Source organism: Coregonus lavaretus (assembly GCF_964263955.1).
Source record: "Coregonus lavaretus genome assembly, chromosome: 34".
Taxonomy (NCBI): Eukaryota; Metazoa; Chordata; class Actinopteri; order Salmoniformes; family Salmonidae; genus Coregonus; species Coregonus lavaretus.
In genome coordinates, this window is record NC_140021.1 from 10,688,365 (window position 1) to 10,706,906 (window position 18,542).

The following is an 18,542-nucleotide window of genomic DNA, read 5'->3' on the forward strand; positions in this document are numbered from 1 at the left end:
GACTCATAGTCGTATTTCACATGACATGTCTCAGAAGATTTCATCTTTATTCTACCGTCTACACAACATACTTTTGTTCCCTTGTAGAAATAAATTCTGTGTTCCCTTTGTTGTGACAAACTGTGTGACTTCAGGCAGATCTGTCTCTGTCTGCTCAATATCATCAGAATATGTCTCTCTTCAGAGCTATGCCTTGGCTAAAGATCACTGTCATGGGACCTATTTATTGCATATAACATTAATGAAAGGCTTCATTTAATCATTTGCCTACCAGCACATACAGGTCTCCTTATGGACTTGAATGGCATCCTTGAATGTAGATGTAATTTTCCTGATTTATAAGTTGTAGTCCCGTGTAGCTCAGTTGGTAGAGCGTGGCGCTTGCAACGCCAGGGTTGAGGGTTCGTTTCCCACGGAGGACCAGTATGAAGAAAAAAAAATGTATGGATAAGAGCGTCTGCTAAATGACTCAAATGTAAATGTAGGCTATTGTGGATATATGGACAGGTGCAATACCAAACCTAAAGACCCAGAGATGAAGGTTTGCAAAGTTTGCCACATAACAGAGTGATTGGGAGATGTCCTTAAAACAGGAAATTTTAACCAGGGTACTAACGTAGTAGGGACCCGCGTTGTAAAAGAATAACGTTGCGTCTGGCAACATTGGTCTTCTCGCGATATGTCCGCAGTGGGTGGTGGAGCCAGAAATATGGCAGCCGTGGTGCTGAGGTCCTGCAGTAAAGGATTTGCTCACATTTTGACGAATAGAGGAGTCGCTACTATCTTGCCAAATACTTTGGGAGGTGAGTATGATACTACAGTTCATAATGTAACGACTTCACTGGAAAATGTATAGGCTACGGAATTATGCCACGTTCAAAACAACTGGGAACTCGGTAAAATACGAGGTCAAATCATTACATCAGTGATGTTCATGTCGGAAAGTTGGAGCTCTAGAAAGAGGCCCGAGTTCCCGAGTTGGAATTCCGAGTTGGATGACCGTTCAAAAGATTTTTCCCAGTCGGAGCTCGTTTCTTTTCAAGGTCCCAGTTGTTTTGAACGCATGAAGTCGGATATTTCCGAGTTCCGAGTTCCCAGGTGTTTTGAACGCGGCATTAAAAAGTACAGGAGGGGGAGTGGCAGAGGCAGGCCCGGTCATCTGAATATAGTTTGGTTTTCTCATGCGCATATAAACTGTGCAGCATCTGCGCGTGTTCTAAGATCTCGCACAATGGTGGAAGGGATAATCTTCCAAGTGGCACTACAGTTCCAGTTTAAAAACGCAGGGTAGCCTAGTTTTTAGACAAGACAATCAATGCAAATGCTGGTAAATTAAGTATAGCTTTTATCATACCATTTTGTTTTAATGTGGTAATGTAATGTTATTCTAATGTTCTCAATTTCTTGTATTGAGGAAAGTAACAAAAGTTTCCACCTGAATTGCATTGCATCATAGGCTATTCCGTATCTGTCTCTGTTCAGTCGGTTTTCAAAATGTTACATAAGAATGCCTTAGCTGATCATTCCTTGGTTGACTACTTGCTGATTTTATCTTTCAAGGGTATTGCATGAATCACCCATATAAAACCTACATTTTTATAAGACACACTCCATTCTCATCTTTTGCATTAAATAACTTTTTATAAATATGTCATAGTCAATTGACACAACTGAGTGTGTGTGTGTCCTACAGGGGTGAGACAGAAGTCCTCTGTGCAGTATGTGACAAGGCCAGAGCTCCCCAAGCTGGCCTACCGCAGGGTAAAGGGGAAGAGTCCAGGTGTGGTCTTCCTGCCTGGGTATGGATCCAACATGAACGGCCTGAAAGCTGAGGCCCTGGAGGAGTTCTGCAGGTCACTAGGACATTCATACCTAAGGTACTGTACATTACACGGTCACCCTAAGGCCATGCAAATTTAATTTAAGACCCTAAGGCCATACAAATGAGGTTCATTACCTCCCCCCAACCTATATTTTAAGTATGGTACGCAAATAGACCACCCTCTAACGTGTTACTCAAATAGATTCTGTACTCTCTTTGAATTATTATGCTAGCATAGTACAGATTTTGTTAGATGCTTTATTGTATTTCTGACTGTGGTTCTCCAGGCTCATGTTGTGTTTGTTTCCCCAGGTTTGATTACACAGGCCATGGGTTATCAGAGGGGGTGTTCACTAAAGGGACCATCGGCACCTGGAAGAAAGACGTCCTCTTTGTGTTGGATGAACTAGCAGAGGGGCCACAGGTGAAATAACTCTCCACTGGTGGATCTAGGATCCTATCTAAACTAGCCTTTAGATGCAGTTGAAGTCGGAAGTTTACATACACTTAGGTTGGAGTCATTAAAATTCGTTTTTCAACCACTCCACAAATTTCGTGTTAACAAACTATAGTTTTGGCAAGTCGGTTAGGACATCTACTTTGTGCATGACACAAGTAATTTCTCCAACAATTGTTTACAGACAGATTATTTCACTTATAATTCACTGTATCACAATTCCAGTGGGTCAGAAGTTTACATACACTAAGATGACTGTGCCTTTAAACAGCTTGGAAAATTCCAGAAAATGATGTCATGGATTTAGAAGCTTCTGATAGGCTAATTGACATCATTTGAGTCAATCGGAGGTGTACAGTGAGGGAAAAAAATATTTGATCCCCTGCTGATTTTGTACGTTTGCCCACTGACAAAGAAATGATCAGTCTATAATTTGAATGGTAGGTTTATTTGAACAGTGAGAGACAGAATAACAACAACAAAATCCAGAAAAACGCATGTCAAAAATGTTATAAATTGATTTATAACATTTTTTATTGCATATATCCAGTTATAGACCGTCCCTTTATAACACAGTTATAGACCGTCCCTTTATAATCCAGTTATAGACCGTCCCTTTATAACCCAGTTATAGACCGTTCCTTTATAACCCAGTTATAGACCGTCCCTTAAAATCCAGTTATAGACCGTCCCGTTATAACCCAGTTATAGACTGTCCCGTTATAACCCAGTTATAGACGTCCCGTTATAACCCAGTTATAGACCGTCCCTTTATAACCCAGTTATAGACTGTCCCGTTATAACCCAGTTATAGACCGTCCCTTTATAATCCAGTTATAGACCGTCCCTTTATAATCCAGTTATAGACCGTCCCTTTATAATCCAGTTATAGACCGTCCCTTTATAACCCAGTTATAGACCGTCCCGTTATAACCCAGTTATAGACCGTCCCGTTATAACCCAGTTATAGACCGTCCCTTTATAACCCAGTTATAGACCGTCCCTTTATAACCCAGTTATAGACCGTCCCGTTATAACCCAGTTATAGACCGTCCCTTTATAATCCAGTTATAGACCGTCCCTTTATAACCCAGTTATAGACCGTCCCTTTATAACCCAGTTATAGACCGTTCCTTTATAACCCAGTTATTAGACCGTTCCTTTATAACCCAGTTATAGACCGTCCCTTTATAACCCAGTTATAGACCGTCCCTTTATAACACAGTTATAGACCGTCCCTTTATAACACAGTTATAGACCGTCCCTTTATAACACAGTTATAGACCGTCCCTTTATAACACAGTTATAGACCGTCCCTTTATAACACAGTTATAGACCGTCCCTTTATAACACAGTTATAGACCGTCCCTTTATAACAGTTATAGACCGTCCCTTTATAACACAGTTATAGACCGTCCCTTTATAATCCAGTTATAGACCGTCCCTTTATAATCCAGTTATTGACCGTCCCTTTATAACACAGTTATTGACCGTCCCTTTATAATCCAGTTATAGACCGTCCCTTTATAACCCAGTTATAGACCGTCCCTTTATAACCCAGTTATAGACCGTCCCTTTATAATCCAGTTATAGACCGTCCCTTTATAACCCAGTTATAGACCGTCCCTTTATAATCCAGTTATTGACCGTCCCTTTATAATCCAGTTATAGACCGTCCCTTTATAACACAGTTATAGACCGTCCCTTTATAATCCAGTTATAGACCGTCCCGTTATAACCCAGTTATAGACCGTCCCGTTATAACCCAGTTATAGACTGTCCCCTGAGTCGATGATGGCTCTGAAAGCCTTTGGGAGTGGGTCTGTGGATTTGGATTTTTTATTAACCCATCCACCCCCACTCTTCAGAGGACACATATGTTGTTTGTTTTTTACAGCTTTTCTGCTACATACAGTGAGGGAAAAAAGTATTTGATCCCCTGCTGATTTTGTATGTTTACCCACTGACAAAGACATGATCAGTCTATAATTTTAGTAGTAGGTTTATTTGAACAGTGAGAGACAGAATAACAACAACAAAATCCAGAAAAACGCACGTCGAAAATGTTATGAATTGATTTGCATTTTAATGAGGGAAATAAGTATTTGAGCCCCTCTCAATCAGAAAGATTTCTGGCTCCCAGGTGTCTTTTATACAGGTAACGAGCTGAGATTAGGAGCACACTCTTAAAGGGAGTGCTCCTAATCTCAGCGTGTTACCTGTATAAAAGACACCTGTCCACAGAAGCAATCAATCAATCAGATTCCAAACTCTCCACCATGGCCAAGACCAAAGAGCTCTCCAAGGATGTCAGGGACAAGATTGTAGACCTACACAAGGCTGGAATGGGCTACAAGACCATCGCCAAGCAGCTTGATGAGAAGGTGACAACAGTTGGTGCGATTATTCGCAAATGGAAGAAACACAAAAGACCTGTCAATCTCCCTCGGCCTGGGGCTCCATGCAAGATCTCACCTCGTGGAGTTGCAATGATCATGAGAACGGTGAGGAATCAGCCCAGAACTACACAGGAGGATCTTGTCAATGATCTCAAGGCAGCTGGGACCATAGTCACCAAGAAAACAATTGGTAACACACTACGCCGTGAAGGACTGAAATCCTGCAGCGCCCGCAATGTCCCCCTGCTCAAGAAAGAACATATACAGGCCCGTCTGAAGTTTGCCAATGAACATCTGAATGATTCAGAGGAGAACTGGGTGAAAGTGTTGTGGTCAGATGAGACCAAAATCGAGCTCTTTGCCATCAACTCAACTCGCCGTGTTTGGAGGAGGAGGAATGCTGCCTATGACCCCAAGAACACCATCTCCACCGTCAAACATGGAGGTGGAAACATTATGCTTTGGGGGTGTTTTTCTGCTAAGGGGACAGGACAACTTCACTGCATCAAAGGGACGATGGACGGGGCCATGTACCGTCAAATCTTGGGTGAGAACCTCCTTCCCTCAGCCAGGGCATTGAAAATGGGTTGTGGATGGGTATTCCAGCATGACAATGACCCAAAACACACGGCCAAGGCAACAAAGGAGTGGCTCAAGAAGAAGCACATTAAGGTCCTGGAGTGGCCTAGCCAGTCTCCAGACCTTAATCCCATAGAAAATCTGTGGAGGGAGCTGAAGGTTCGAGTTGCCAAACGTCAGCCTCGAAACCTTAATGACTTGGAGAAGATCTGCAAAGAGGAGTGGAACAAAATCCCTCCTGAGATGTGTGCAAACCTGGTGGCCAACTACAAGAAACGTCTGACCTCTGTGATTGCCAACAAGGGTTTTGCCACCAAGTACTAAGTCATGTTTTGCAGAGGGGTCAAATACTTATTTCCCTCATTAAAATGCAAATAAATTTATAATATTTTTGACATACATTGTTCTGGATTTTGTTGTTGTTATTCTGTCTCTCACTGTTCAAATTAACCTACCATTAAAATTATAGACTGATCATGTCTTTGTCAGTGGGCAAACGTACAAAATCAGCAGGGGATCAAATACTTTTTTCCCTCACTGTATACATACATTTTACATATACATTTTGCATACACATTTTGTATACATGGTACTTTTATATAAAACAATCACATAACAATAATACATTACCAAACATAACCTCTTTAATCCCACCTTTGGTTTCCATGTGCCATATATTTTTCAATTGTGCTGTGATATTTTACATACATTTTGAACCTTTCTAATCGTAGAGTATTCACAGATTGTGAGCCAAAGATGAAAACCTTTCTTACAAGTATTATTATATTATTTATTGATTGACTATGGCTTTCCAAATCGCCCAACACTGCTATTTGTAAGGTTAATTTTAAGTGAATGTTGTGATTTTTTTAACCATTCCTGAACCTGTGACCAGAAACAAGCTACATAGGGGCAATACCAGAATAAATGAGTCTGTGGACTTTTCCATGTGAATATTAAAGTCTCCAAAAATTAGAATATTATCTGCCATGACTACAAGGTCCGATAGGAATTCAGGAAACTCAGTGAGGAACGCTGTATATGGCCCAGGAGGCCTGTAAACAGTAGCTATAGAAAGTGATTGAGTAGGCTGCATAGATTTCATGACTAGAAGCTCAAAAGTAGAAAACGCAGTAAAAAAATGTTTGTAGATTTAAATTTGCTGTCATTAATGTTAGCAACACCTCCGCCTTTGCGGGATGCATCGGTGATATGGTCACTAGTGTAACCAGGAGGAGAGGCCTCATTTAACACAGGAAATTCATCAGGCTTGAGCCATGTTTCAGTCAGGCCAATCACATCAAGGTTATGATCAGTGATTAGTTCATTGACTATGACTGCTTTGGAAGTAAGGGATCTAACATTAAATAACCCTATTTTGAGATGTGAGATATCACAATCTCTTTCAATAATGACAAGAATGGAGGAGGTCTTTATTCCAGTGAAATTGCTAAGGTGAACACCGCCATGTTTTGTTTTGCTCAACCTAGATCGAGGCACAGACACGCTCTCAATGGGGATAGCTGAGCTGACTACACTGACTGTCCTAGTGGCAGACTCCGCTACGCTGGCAGGCTGGCTAACAGCCTGCTGCCTGGCCTGCACCCTATCTCATTGTGGAGCTAGAGGAGTTAGAGCCCTGTCTATGTTCATGGATAAGATGAGAGCACCCCTCCAGCTAGGATGGAGTCCGTCACTCCTCAGCAGGCCAGGCTTGGTCCTGTTTGTGGGGGAGTCCCAGAAAGAGGGCCAATTATCTACAAAAGCAATATTTTGGGAGGAGAAGAAAACAGTATTCAACCAGTGATTGAGTTGTGAGACTGCTGTAGAGCTCATCACTCGCCCTAACTGGGAAGGGGCCAGAGACAATTACTCGATGCCGACAAATCTTTCTAGTTGATTTACACGCTGAAGCTATGTTGCGCTTGGTGACCTCTGACTGTTTCATCCTAACATCGTTGGTGCCAACGTGGATAACAATATCCCTATACTCTCTACACTCACCAGTTTTAGCCTTAGCCAGCACAATCTTCAGATTAGTCTTTACGTCGGTAGCCCTGCCCCCTGGTAAACAGTGTATGATCGCTGGATGATTCATTTTAAGTCTAATATTGTGTGTAATGGAGTCGCCAATGACTAGGGTTTTCAATTTGTCCGAGCTAATGGACTTCTCCTCAATAGTCATATTTGATGCTTCCACGTTGTGCTGTTTGTTTCTGATAGTGTTCAAAACCTTTGAAGATGTCCAGTGTAAGCAGATATGCAATTTGTTGTCATCACAGTACAGACTTGGATACACATTATCCCAAATGCTAATCAATAAAAATGTCTGTTAAATACGCTGCTCTGTTTTGCTTGTTAACAGCGGGTCATTTCATAGGGAACTGTCAGAGGACCTCTTGTATTGTTACAGCACCAACATGTAGAGAATAAAGGCGCTAACATGGCAGCCGTTCTAAAACCTGGCCCAACTCTCTATATACAGGGCATTCGGAAAGTATTCAGACCCTTGGACTTACAGCTTTCTTCTAAAATTGATTAAATTGTTTTTTTCCCCTCATCAATCTACACACAATACCCCATAATGACAAAGCAAAAACAGGTTCAGAGATAGTTTTTGCAAGTTTAGAAAAAATAAATAAATGAAATATGACATTTACATAAGTATTCAGACCCTTTACTCAGTACTTTGTTGAAGCACCTTTGGCAGCGATTACAGCCTTGAGTCTTCTTGGGTATGACGCTACAAGCTTGGCACACAGTTGTATTTGGGGAGTTTCTCCCATTCTTCTCTGCAGATCCTCTCAAGCTCTGTCAGGTTGGATGGAGAGCATCGCTGCAAAGCTATTTTCAGGTCTCTTCAGAGATGTTCGATCGGGTTCAAGGCCGGGCTTTGGCTGGGCCACTCAAGGACATTCAGAGACTTGTCCCAAAGCCACTCCTGCGTTGTCTTGGCTGTGTGCTTAGGGTTGTTGTCCTGTTGGAAGGTGAACCTTAGTCTGAGGTCCTGAGCGCTCTGGAGCAGGTTTTCATCAAGGATCTCTCTGTACTTTGCTCCATTAATCTTTTCCTCGATTCGGACTAGTCTCCCAGTCCCTGCCGCTGAAAAACATCCCCACGGCATTATGCTGCCACCACCATGCTTCATCGTAGGGATGGTGCCAGGTTTCCTCCAGACGGGAAGCTTAGCATTCAGGCCAAAGAGTTCAATCTTGGTTTCACCAGACCAGAGAATCTTGTTTCTCATGGTCTGAGAGTCCTTTAGGTGCCTTTTGGCAAACTCTAAGTGGGCTGTCATGTGTCTTTTACTGAGGAGTGGTTCCGTCTGGCCACTATACCATAAAGGCCTGATTGGTGGAGTGCTGCAGAGATGGTTGTGCTTCTGGAAGGTTCTCCCATCTCCACAGAGGAACTCTGGAGCTCTGTCAGAGTTACCATCGGGTTCTTGGTCACCTCCCTGACCAAAGCCCTTCTTCCCCGATGCTCAGTTTGGCCGGGCGGCCAGCTCTAGGAAGAGTCTTGGTGGTTCCAAACTTCTTCCATTTAAGAATGATGGAGGCCACTGTGTTCTTGGGGATATTCAATGCTGCAGACATTTTTTGGTACCCTTCCCCAGATCTGTTGCTCGACACAATCCTGTCTCGGAGCTCTACGGACAATTCCTTCGACCTCATGGCTTGGTTTTTGCTATGACATGCACTGTCAACTGTGGGACCTTATATAGACTGGTGTGTGCCTTTACAAATCATGTCCAATTTACCACAGGTGGACTCCAATCAAGTTGAAGAAATATCTCAAGGATGATCGATGGAAACAGGATTCACATGAGCTCAATTTCGAGTCTCATAGCAAAGGGTCTGAATACTTATGTAAATAAGTTATTTCTGTTTTCTATTTTTAATACATTTGCAAAAAAATTATAAAAACCTGTTTTTGCTTTGTCATTATGGGGTATTGTATGTATATTGTTGAGGATTTTTATTTATTTAATCCATTTTAGAATAAGGCTGTAATGTAACAAAATGTGGAAAACGTTAAGGGTTCTGAATACTTTCCCAAAGCACTGTATTTGTCTGCTGTGGTGTGTTTAGTGACACATTTTTCCACAAGGGGGCACTGTGTCACACAAATGTAATAGCATCTCACCACCATGTAAAGTTCACACCATTAAATCAGTACCAGAGTATCATAGCCTCCGTGCCAGGATTCAAGGCTGTCCTAGACATTAATCAGACACACAGCTAGTGAATGACACCGTTAGCAGGGCCAGAGTCACCAATGGCTGATATTACTCCCAATGTTCCTGTGATGATGGTTTACAGTCAAGGTTAGGACTACAGGCTGTGGTTAGTGGTTAGAATCACATTTGTGTTTAGAAACTGCTGTTCTTCTGTCCATTGTAGCGATAGCTAGATAGTGACACCCATGGTGCTTCTCTGCAGAAGACTCAGTTCAAATGGAAAAAAAGGAGACAAGGAGAGGAGACAACGAGACAAGCCAAGCAATCCATATCAAACTATTGGTATTTCTATGTACCCTTGCTCCCTATCCTAGGTCTAGGCATCTTTAATGTAATCATGTTTTTCCCCATGGTCTCTGTTTAGATCATGGTGGGGTCTAGTATGGGCAGCTGGCTCATGCTGTTGGCAGCTATCGCCAGGCCGGAGAAGACTGCAGCTCTTGTGGGGATCTCCACGGCAGCAGACCACGTCATCACAGCCTTCAAGTCAATGTCTCTAGAGGTGAGAGAGGACATTATGAAATAACCCCTGGATTACTATGAATGACATTAACTAATGTACATGTGATTATGACCAGAGTTGGAGCTAATTCCATTTCTATTCAGGCAATTCAGGGGTGTGGTGAATTGAAATTCAATCATCTGATCTGTGTGAAGGTCAATTCATTGTTTGATTTAAAATGGAATTGATCCCGTTTCACCACAGGTGCGTAAGGAGATTGAAGAGAAGGGTGTGCTGACGGTGCCCACCAAGCACAGCGAGGAGGGCGCCTACACGTTCACCATGGACTTCCTGAAGGAGGCAGAGAACCACTGTGTCCTCCAGAGCCCCATCCCCATCACCTGCCCCGTGAGGCTCATCCACGGCCTGAAGGACGACGACGTACCCTGGCACATCTCCATGCAGGTGGCAGAGCGCGTCCTCAGCCCCGACGTGGACGTCATCCTCCGCCGCCACGGCCAGCACCGCATGGCCGAGAAAGACGACATCAAGCTCATGGTCTACACCACATATGTCAGAGTCAAGGCCCGCGGGCCACATCCGGCCCGCGAGAAGGTTTTTTACGGCCCCTGGGATGATCTTGATTTATTATTAGAACCGGCCCGCAGACCGCAGCAAGCCGGCAGCCCGCAGATCTTTTACACGCACCAATACTATATGCGTCAAGATACGGGAAAAGATGCAAGAGGAAAACGCGACAGGTGAGCTGACAGCTTATCATTGTATCATACACCAGGAAGCGTTGTGCGGTAAAGCCTTGAAAATGGAGCATGTAATGAGCATCATCACGCGCACAGTTAACTTTATCAGAGCCAAAGGTTTGAATCACCGCCAGTTCAAGGCATTTCTGACGGAGTTAGAAACGGAGCATGGTGATTTGCCTTATCACACAGAGGTGCGATGGCTAAGCCAGGGAAAGGTGCTTCAAAGATGTTTCGAGCTTCGTGAGGAGATTTGTCTGTTCTTGGACAGCAAAGGGAAAGACACAACACAACTCCGAGACGAAATGTTTCTGTGTGAAATGGCTTTTCTGTGTGACATTACGAGTCATCTGAATGCAATGAACTTGCAGCTGCAGGGTCGGGATCATGTCATCTCTGATATGTACAGTACAGTGAAGGCATTTAAAACCAAACTGACTCTGTGGGAGACGCAGATGCGGAAAGAAAATTTGAGCCACTTTCCCAGCTGCCAGACCATGAAAGAGAAGCTCTCTACCAGTGCGTTCCCGAGCGCACAGTTGGCTGATAAAATATGTATGCTTGCCGCTGACTTTCGACGCCGATTTGCTGACTTTGAAGCACAAAAAAGCAGGTTGGAACTGCTCGGTAACCCATTTGCTGTTGACGTGGAAAGCTCACCACCAAACCTCCAAATGGAGTTGATTGACCTCCAATGCAATGATGCACTGAGGGCAAAATATGCGGCAGTGGGTGCTGCGGAGTTCGCCCGTTTCCTCCCCGACACAATGCCCCAGCTGCGCATCCAGGCTGCTCAAACGTTGTCTATGTTTGGCAGCACATACCTGTGTGAACAACTGTTTTCTTTGATGAACCTGAACAAAACATCACACAGAAGTCGACTTACTGCTGAACACCTCCACTCAATTCTGAGGATTTCCTCAGCTCAGAGCCTTACCCCGAACATTGATGAACTTGTGGAAAAGATGGGACACCACCAAGTATCACCCTCAACCTCAAACAAGTGAACATTACTGTGCAATCACATATTTAGAGTTTTTACTCAGTTCAAGTTTAAAAGTTAAAGTTTAATATTTGTTTTCACTGCATGTTACTTCTCCTTAAACAAAGTGTTGTTTTTGATTAATAGATTTTTGCACTTTATTTTATTGTATTTCAATCCAATTATATTTTAAAAATATTTCAGTTGAGTGGATGATAGAAAATTGCTATTATTGTTTTTTTCTTTGAAGTAAATTTAGCCCACTTTTGCTAAAATAGAAAATATAGGCTACTGATGGTGCCTTGAATACCGGTTTCTTTCATTTAATGTTCATGTTATGGGGATTTTTATATAAAGGAAATTTGTCTTTTGTGTCTGTTGAAAATTAAAGATTACTGACAGAGCCATAAGAAAATATTGCTTTATTTATCTGATCATATTGGAATATATTTGTTAGGTTTTCAGTAGGTTCAATTAGGTTCACTAGACTATATGCGTCATTTAAAAATTTTTCAATGAACATTCGAACAGTCCGGCCCTCGGCTTGTAGCTAAATTTTTTATTTGGCCCTCCGTCCATTTGACTTTGACACCCCTGGTCTACACCATCGACGACCTCATAGACAAGCTGACCACACTCGTTTGAGTCGGTGGAAGGATTAAGGAAGGGAAAGGGGGGGGGGGGGTTGAGTTGGGAATCCCCCCCATTGGAGCTGCTCCTACCTCCCAGCCATATAGGATCCCTTTACCCTTCCTCCCAGTCTGCCTCTGGTCAGTTTATCCTAATTATGCTGTTACAAAGAGAAGGAGAGAAAGAGGAGACAAAATAGAGAGAAACGAGGATCACCGAAAGTACAAACTGTGATGGCTCGTCTGTCAGAAACCTCAGCCAGGTCCTTGATGCGTGCCTTGGGGAGGGAGTGTGACTTTTACTAGTTCCAGTTTACTCTGTGCAGTGTTGTTTTGGTCAACCTTTCTATGGGCCATGCTGCCACTGCTAATGCTGCCGCTGTTTGTTTGACAGAACATCCTGGTCCTTTTGCCAGACCCCAATAGTTTTCCTGTGCCTTTTTTACCACGTCTCACCCTGTTGGGCCAATAAAGCCTCTGCACACCAGAGTGGACTGCAGGTCTCGTCTGTTACTCTGCATGCAGATATATGAGCTGTTATTGAGTTAATACAATCCACACAAACAACAAGCTCCATCAAACTGCCTCATATGCAGAAGCACTGTGAAATAGTGTGATGCCCCGCCCTACCGAAAATACTATCTCAAAATAGCAAAAGGAAACCCTTCAACTCAAGAGGAAACATAAAATAAAGGTTAATATTATGAGCACCACATCCCAGAGGCCCCATAGAATGTTAAAATAACCACAAAAGATCACTCAAAGATCGCCTTGTTTTATTTATTTTCATAATATACATCCCATAGGTTTGTTGTAATGAAACGCCCGGCCCAGTTGGAGCCAATGGGCTGTTGATTAGCATGTCGTTGGTCATTGGACTGTGTTCAATGGGGCAGAAAGCCAGTTCTGCTGCAGCAGAAGCAGTAACTCTCTGTGATCCCCTAACTGCTGCGCTGACCTTTCACTCTTAGGCAGAAGGTATGCAATCAGTCACCTCCGCATCACAACACCAACCGGGTGACATCACTCAAACGTATGCATGCATCGGGGAGTAAAAACCCCCGCCTGGGTTATGTTTAATATAGATCACTGAGGAACTGACTAATATGTAGTGACAAGGGCTGGAAATACATACACACATATACAGTGATGGTGAGAATACTCCTCTAGTTATTTTAGCCTGACAGTCATATAGTACAGATGCTATGTTCAAAAGCTTTTCTGATATTCAGACATTCTAGAAAAGCATTAATCTCTATTTCCTGTATTTCAATGCTGTCTGGAGACTTTTTCCAGTCTGTGATGCAAGTTGTCATATCAGTACTGTAGAGCACACCGCACCCAGCCTCTCTTTCCAGATCTATCTGGTGTCCACTTCTGTAACTCTAACCCAATTAAAGCAGAGCAATGGCTCTCATTATTGAAACAGAGAGACAAGCTGCAACAGCCACTAACGGGCTGTTCTGTGCCTTCCAAATCTACAGAAACATTTAAGGTAGACATAAACGTGAAAGCCTTGTATTTCTCTTGTTCTATAAATTGTGATTCTGCGCTTCATCAGGTGTATTGTTGTTAGCAACTAATGGGGATCCTAATAAAATACTACATACTGAGAGTATTAAGGCCAAATACATCAACAATGAGAAGTGAACACTTTATGTCATGTGCCTTTAGAAATCATCCATGGGCATGATGATATGATGGTCAGCCTATATAGCCTTAGCTGGGTTGGGGCCGGGGGACTCTCCTTGCTGCCCACCTCCTCTTGTTTCTACTGTCCTGTCGCAGTCTGTATGAGACATCTCGAGGGATCCTCCTCGTGGCGCCCGCACATATAAAACCGGTGGTGTGCCACTCCCGGACACTTAGTCAAGAGCCTAGCCCCACGCACGCGCCTTAGCCACCGCTTCATGGATGCTTCAGCAGTTCAGCATCCTCTACCCTGACCAGCTCAGCAACATTTACATCACGGCAGCTACAGGACGAAATATACGTTATCTCTCCTCTTCTTTATAGTAAGTGTACCCAGAGCTTTTATTCGTTCAAATGATTATTTATTGAGAGCATGAAACATTAGTGTGTATATATATATATATATTTGTGGATTAATAATGAAACGTCACTGCTAGTTAATTCAATTGCCTAGGGGCTATTCGGGAAAACTTGTATGACTAAAATGTATAAATTATAATCTGCCTTCCTGATTTCTAAATCTGTTTTATTGTGGAAAAAAAGTTATGCTTTTTTTTCGCATTCATAGTAGGCTACATAATCAATGCAATGCGATTGCTTTTCGATGTTACGCTCAGCACGCACACAGTCTAGGCTACCTCATTAGAATGTGCGTGTCCATGTGCAGGACGGGTGCCAAGGACCACACCCATTCCGGCAAGAGCTCTGGTTCTCTGGGGATGCGCCTGGTGCCTGTCCTGTAAGGGGCACAGTTGCCATTAGGGAGAAAGCAGAGGATAGAGTGTGAGGAAAGGACGTGAAATTAGGAAAACAACAGGTGATGCCGTTTATGATTAGAAAAACTATGGCAGGTAGCTTAATGGTTAAAAGCGTTGGGCCAGTAACTGAAAGTTTCGAATCCCGAGCCAACTAGGTGAAAAATATGTCGATGTGCCCTTCCTTGAGCAAGGCACTTAAACCTAATTGCTCTAAATGACAAAAAAATCAAACTAAATGCTGTCTCATAATGAACAAAGTGACTTCTATGAAGCCTATGCATTATTTATGGACAGATGTCAAAAACTGGATGTTAATACAGACATTATATTGCTTGACAATGTTCAGTTTTCTACATGATGGATTGTTTTTGTGTAGCAGGTGCAGGCTGCCAGTGCTGTAACTGTCCCAGGGTGTTGGTCAGCAGAGCTGCAGACTACTTCTCTGTCCGTCTGTCTGTCTGTCTGGGTGAGCAGGACAGGAGGAGCCATGGCTAACAGGGGACCCAGCTACGGGCTGAGCAAGGAGGTGCAGGAGAAGATAGAGCTGAAGTATAATCTGGACCTGGAGGCCCGGCTGCTGGACTGGATCGTAGCTCAGTGTGGAGGGAACCTGGAGAGACCACAGCCAGGCAGACAGAACTTCCAAACCTGGCTAATGGATGGAACAGTGAGTCTGAATGAGAATGAACAAGCTCAATAAGACTGGACCGCAGTCAGTGATAGAGGACGATCGCTTATACAAGCTAACAATGACACCAATTTATGCTCTCCTCTGCTTTTTCTTTGTCTCTCTCTCTCCCTCTTTTCATTGACCAATCTCTTCCTTTCTCCCTCTCTACTTCTCTTCTTTATCCATGTATCTGTATTCCTCTTCCTCCCTCTTCTTCCTCCTCCTCCCTGTAGATTCTGTGTAGGCTCATCAATAGCCTGTACCCGCGTGGTAAGGAGCCCATCAAGAAGATTCCGGAGACCCAGATGGCCTTTAAGCAGATGGAGAAGATCTCCCAGTTCCTGCAGGCTGCAGAGGTCTACGGAGTCATCACCACAGACATCTTCCAGACCGTGGACCTGTGGGAAGGTGAGCTGCACGTTCACTGACTCATATCATGTCTCCATACATCCATGTGACATTGACATGCTTGTCCAATGACGGGGAGTCTCACAGTCTTGTCTCTGCTGAGCTCTGTCTGCCTGTACGGTACCTTCAATACTCACATTACATTTACAAGATCCTTTATAGTCTGAGTACCAGTCTGTTTCTGCTAACATTCCACTCATTGTACTCCGTGTCATAAGACACAGAGTGGCAAGGAGTGGAATGATAGCTAAACAGACTGGTACCCAGGCTATTTATAGTCCACTATATAGGTCATACTCCATGGAGACATTTAAAATATTTTTTTGGGGACAAATGACTCAAGAGGTAGCTGTGTCTAAGTTTGTTTAATTTGGAACCTGTTTGCCTATTTGATGCCCCGCCTGTTCTTTGCTGTCTGGGTGTGGTCCAGTGTTTGTGAGGACTGTTGCTATGGTTACAGGGAAGGACATGGCTGCGGTGCAGAGAACCCTGATGGCCCTAGGTAGTGTTGCCCTCACCAAGGACGACGGACATTACCGTGGCGACCGCGACTGGTTCCACAGGTAATGGACTGGCCACGACCCCTTACTTGGAAAACTCTGTGGCAGTGTTATCTGAATGTTTTGTGAGTGTTGTTCTACGTCTCAACTGTCCTGTCTGTCCTGGTCTGTGTAGGAAAGCCCAGGGTTACCGGCGGGAGTTCTCTGAGGACCAGCTTCGTCAAGGCCAGAGTCTGATTGGTCTTCAGATGGGCAGCAACCGCGGGGCCTCTCAGTCCGGCATGACGGGCTACGGATCACACCGCCAGATCATGTAGAGATACCAGCGTGCCACTCAGCCAGCTGCCAGCCGTTCCCTCAGCATGGCTGTGTACTCCAGAAAAAAGCTCCATCACGCCCCTGGAACCTCATGATATGACCCAACCACTTTCCCCCCTTCCCCAGAAGCACCAGCAAATCACACACGCACACACATACACACACACTTTTACTGTTTATCCTCAACCCAAACGGAGTGCTCCTTATACCCCAACCACACCATGATTTCTACAGACCTCAGTGCTTTCTGCTTACCCCACCCCCACTCTCCAGTCCTCCTTGGTCCCACTCTCTCCATCCATATGGTCCCACTCTATCCATCCATATGGTCCCACTCTCTCCATCCATATGGTCCTGCTAGCCATTCCCTTCAGTGGATGAAGTCTTAGTAATTCAGTCGGTACAGAGAACCCAAGGTTGAAGTCATCCCTCTACAAAACAAGCAAATAGTATTTTACACTTCTAACAAATATTACAGCACGACAACGTTATAGCATGCTACATATTTTAATTATTTAACTCTGTTTGTATGTACAGTAGGTGTGTCTGAGTCATTGTATAGTCATTTGGGAATGTTTGCTATACCTCATGAAATGTTTCATGTGTAACCGAATGCAACTCAGTGAGCGATGATGCCTCTGCTGTCTTGTGTGAATATGTGAAGACTTTGAGGTAACTTCTGTAACCAAATGACCATCACATTGTGCCTGGTTAATATAGTAAAGGGACCATAAATGATGCCTTGTATAAGAGATGCCACCCACCCTAATGCAGAGGAATGTATAGACCTAAATTCAGTTCTGTTTTATTACTAACATTCTGTGATGTGCATTTATTACTTATTTATGTAATGTACATGTATGTGTCCACTGTCCATATGTGTTTCAGCCAATCCCATGATTGTTAAAGAGCCACCGTATGAAAGTGACACTAGGATCATTCTGTTCCAGGCCTGATATTGCTTGAATGTATTTTTTAAAATTCATTATAATTTGTAATGTTTACATAAAAAAATATGTTTATATCTGAAAGCTTGTGTGTAGAGTATATGACCAATAAATTGATGAAAACTGATTCTGGAATCATGTATTATTTTTCTGATCTGTGAAATATACTAAATAAAGTCATTGCTCTTGGACATCTAGATATTTGGTTTGCTAATATATTTCCCAATGGATTTCCAGCATCAGGGAAGTATACCAGACTTCTAAGGAACGCTATCTGTGAAGATAAGAGAATGTTGCTTGAAACTCTTCCTAAGCGTTCCTTTGGGGGTAGGGACGGCTGTAAAGGTTCTAGAACACTAACTGGAAAGGTCAGAGTTTATGGCAATGGTGGAATTTATGGGGTAAAACATTTAACAACATTGCTCTATTGATGTTTCAGATATAGAAGATAAACACACATGAGGTAACATCTCCCTGGTCTTGTGTTCTGTTGCTAATGATTTCAGGCGCTAGCTAAGGGACGTTTTATCCTACTTTGACATTAAAAATGAAATCCATTAGGACAAATTAGGCATCTGATATTCATCTTGCTCTTTATCCCTGATAGCCCCTGCACATTTTAGTTTGATGACCTCATTCAGGGTCCAAGCTGATCATTACCCTTCCAGAGAATGGGGAACATTCTAGAAGGTGACAGGTGATGTGGAACGGTGAGGGCTGGACAGACAGAATAAGTAACCTAAAATAGCCGTTATCCTTGTCGAACCAATGGGACGGCTGGCTTGGCAGTTGGCATGGTGATGTCACTAGCTTTTCAGTCCTTGGTAAAGTTTGTGAGGCCTTCTTCGGTGTCTTGGCTCTCCAAACATTCAGCTGTCTCCAGCGCTAAGTTCATATGCATGTGTGTATCTATGCATGTATATGTGTGCGAATGTGTG

General features: G+C 43.3%; 2 protein-coding genes across 2 annotated transcripts; both read left to right on the top strand.

The window, feature by feature from the left end:
* Positions 1–679: 679 nt before the first annotated feature.
* Positions 680–12,084, top strand: abhd10b (abhydrolase domain containing 10, depalmitoylase b; the record flags this gene model as incomplete). The annotated part of the gene is made up of 5 exons (XM_084151953.1): positions 680–803; positions 1,694–1,877; positions 2,135–2,246; positions 9,862–9,999; positions 10,204–12,084. 5 exons carry the CDS (start codon positions 680–682, stop codon positions 10,702–10,704), a joined length of 1,059 nt encoding a protein of 352 aa, XP_084008079.1. The 3' UTR covers positions 10,705–12,084.
* A 2,103-nt stretch (positions 12,085–14,187) lies between these two features.
* Positions 14,188–16,656, top strand: tagln3b (transgelin 3b; the record flags this gene model as incomplete). Its single annotated transcript, XM_084151734.1, has 5 exons — positions 14,188–14,326; positions 15,138–15,428; positions 15,665–15,839; positions 16,300–16,402; positions 16,515–16,656. The coding sequence occupies exons 2-5, from the start codon at positions 15,249–15,251 to the stop codon at positions 16,654–16,656; spliced, it is 600 nt and encodes a 199-aa protein (XP_084007860.1). The 5' UTR covers positions 14,188–14,326; positions 15,138–15,248.
* Positions 16,657–18,542: the final 1,886 nt, after the last annotated feature.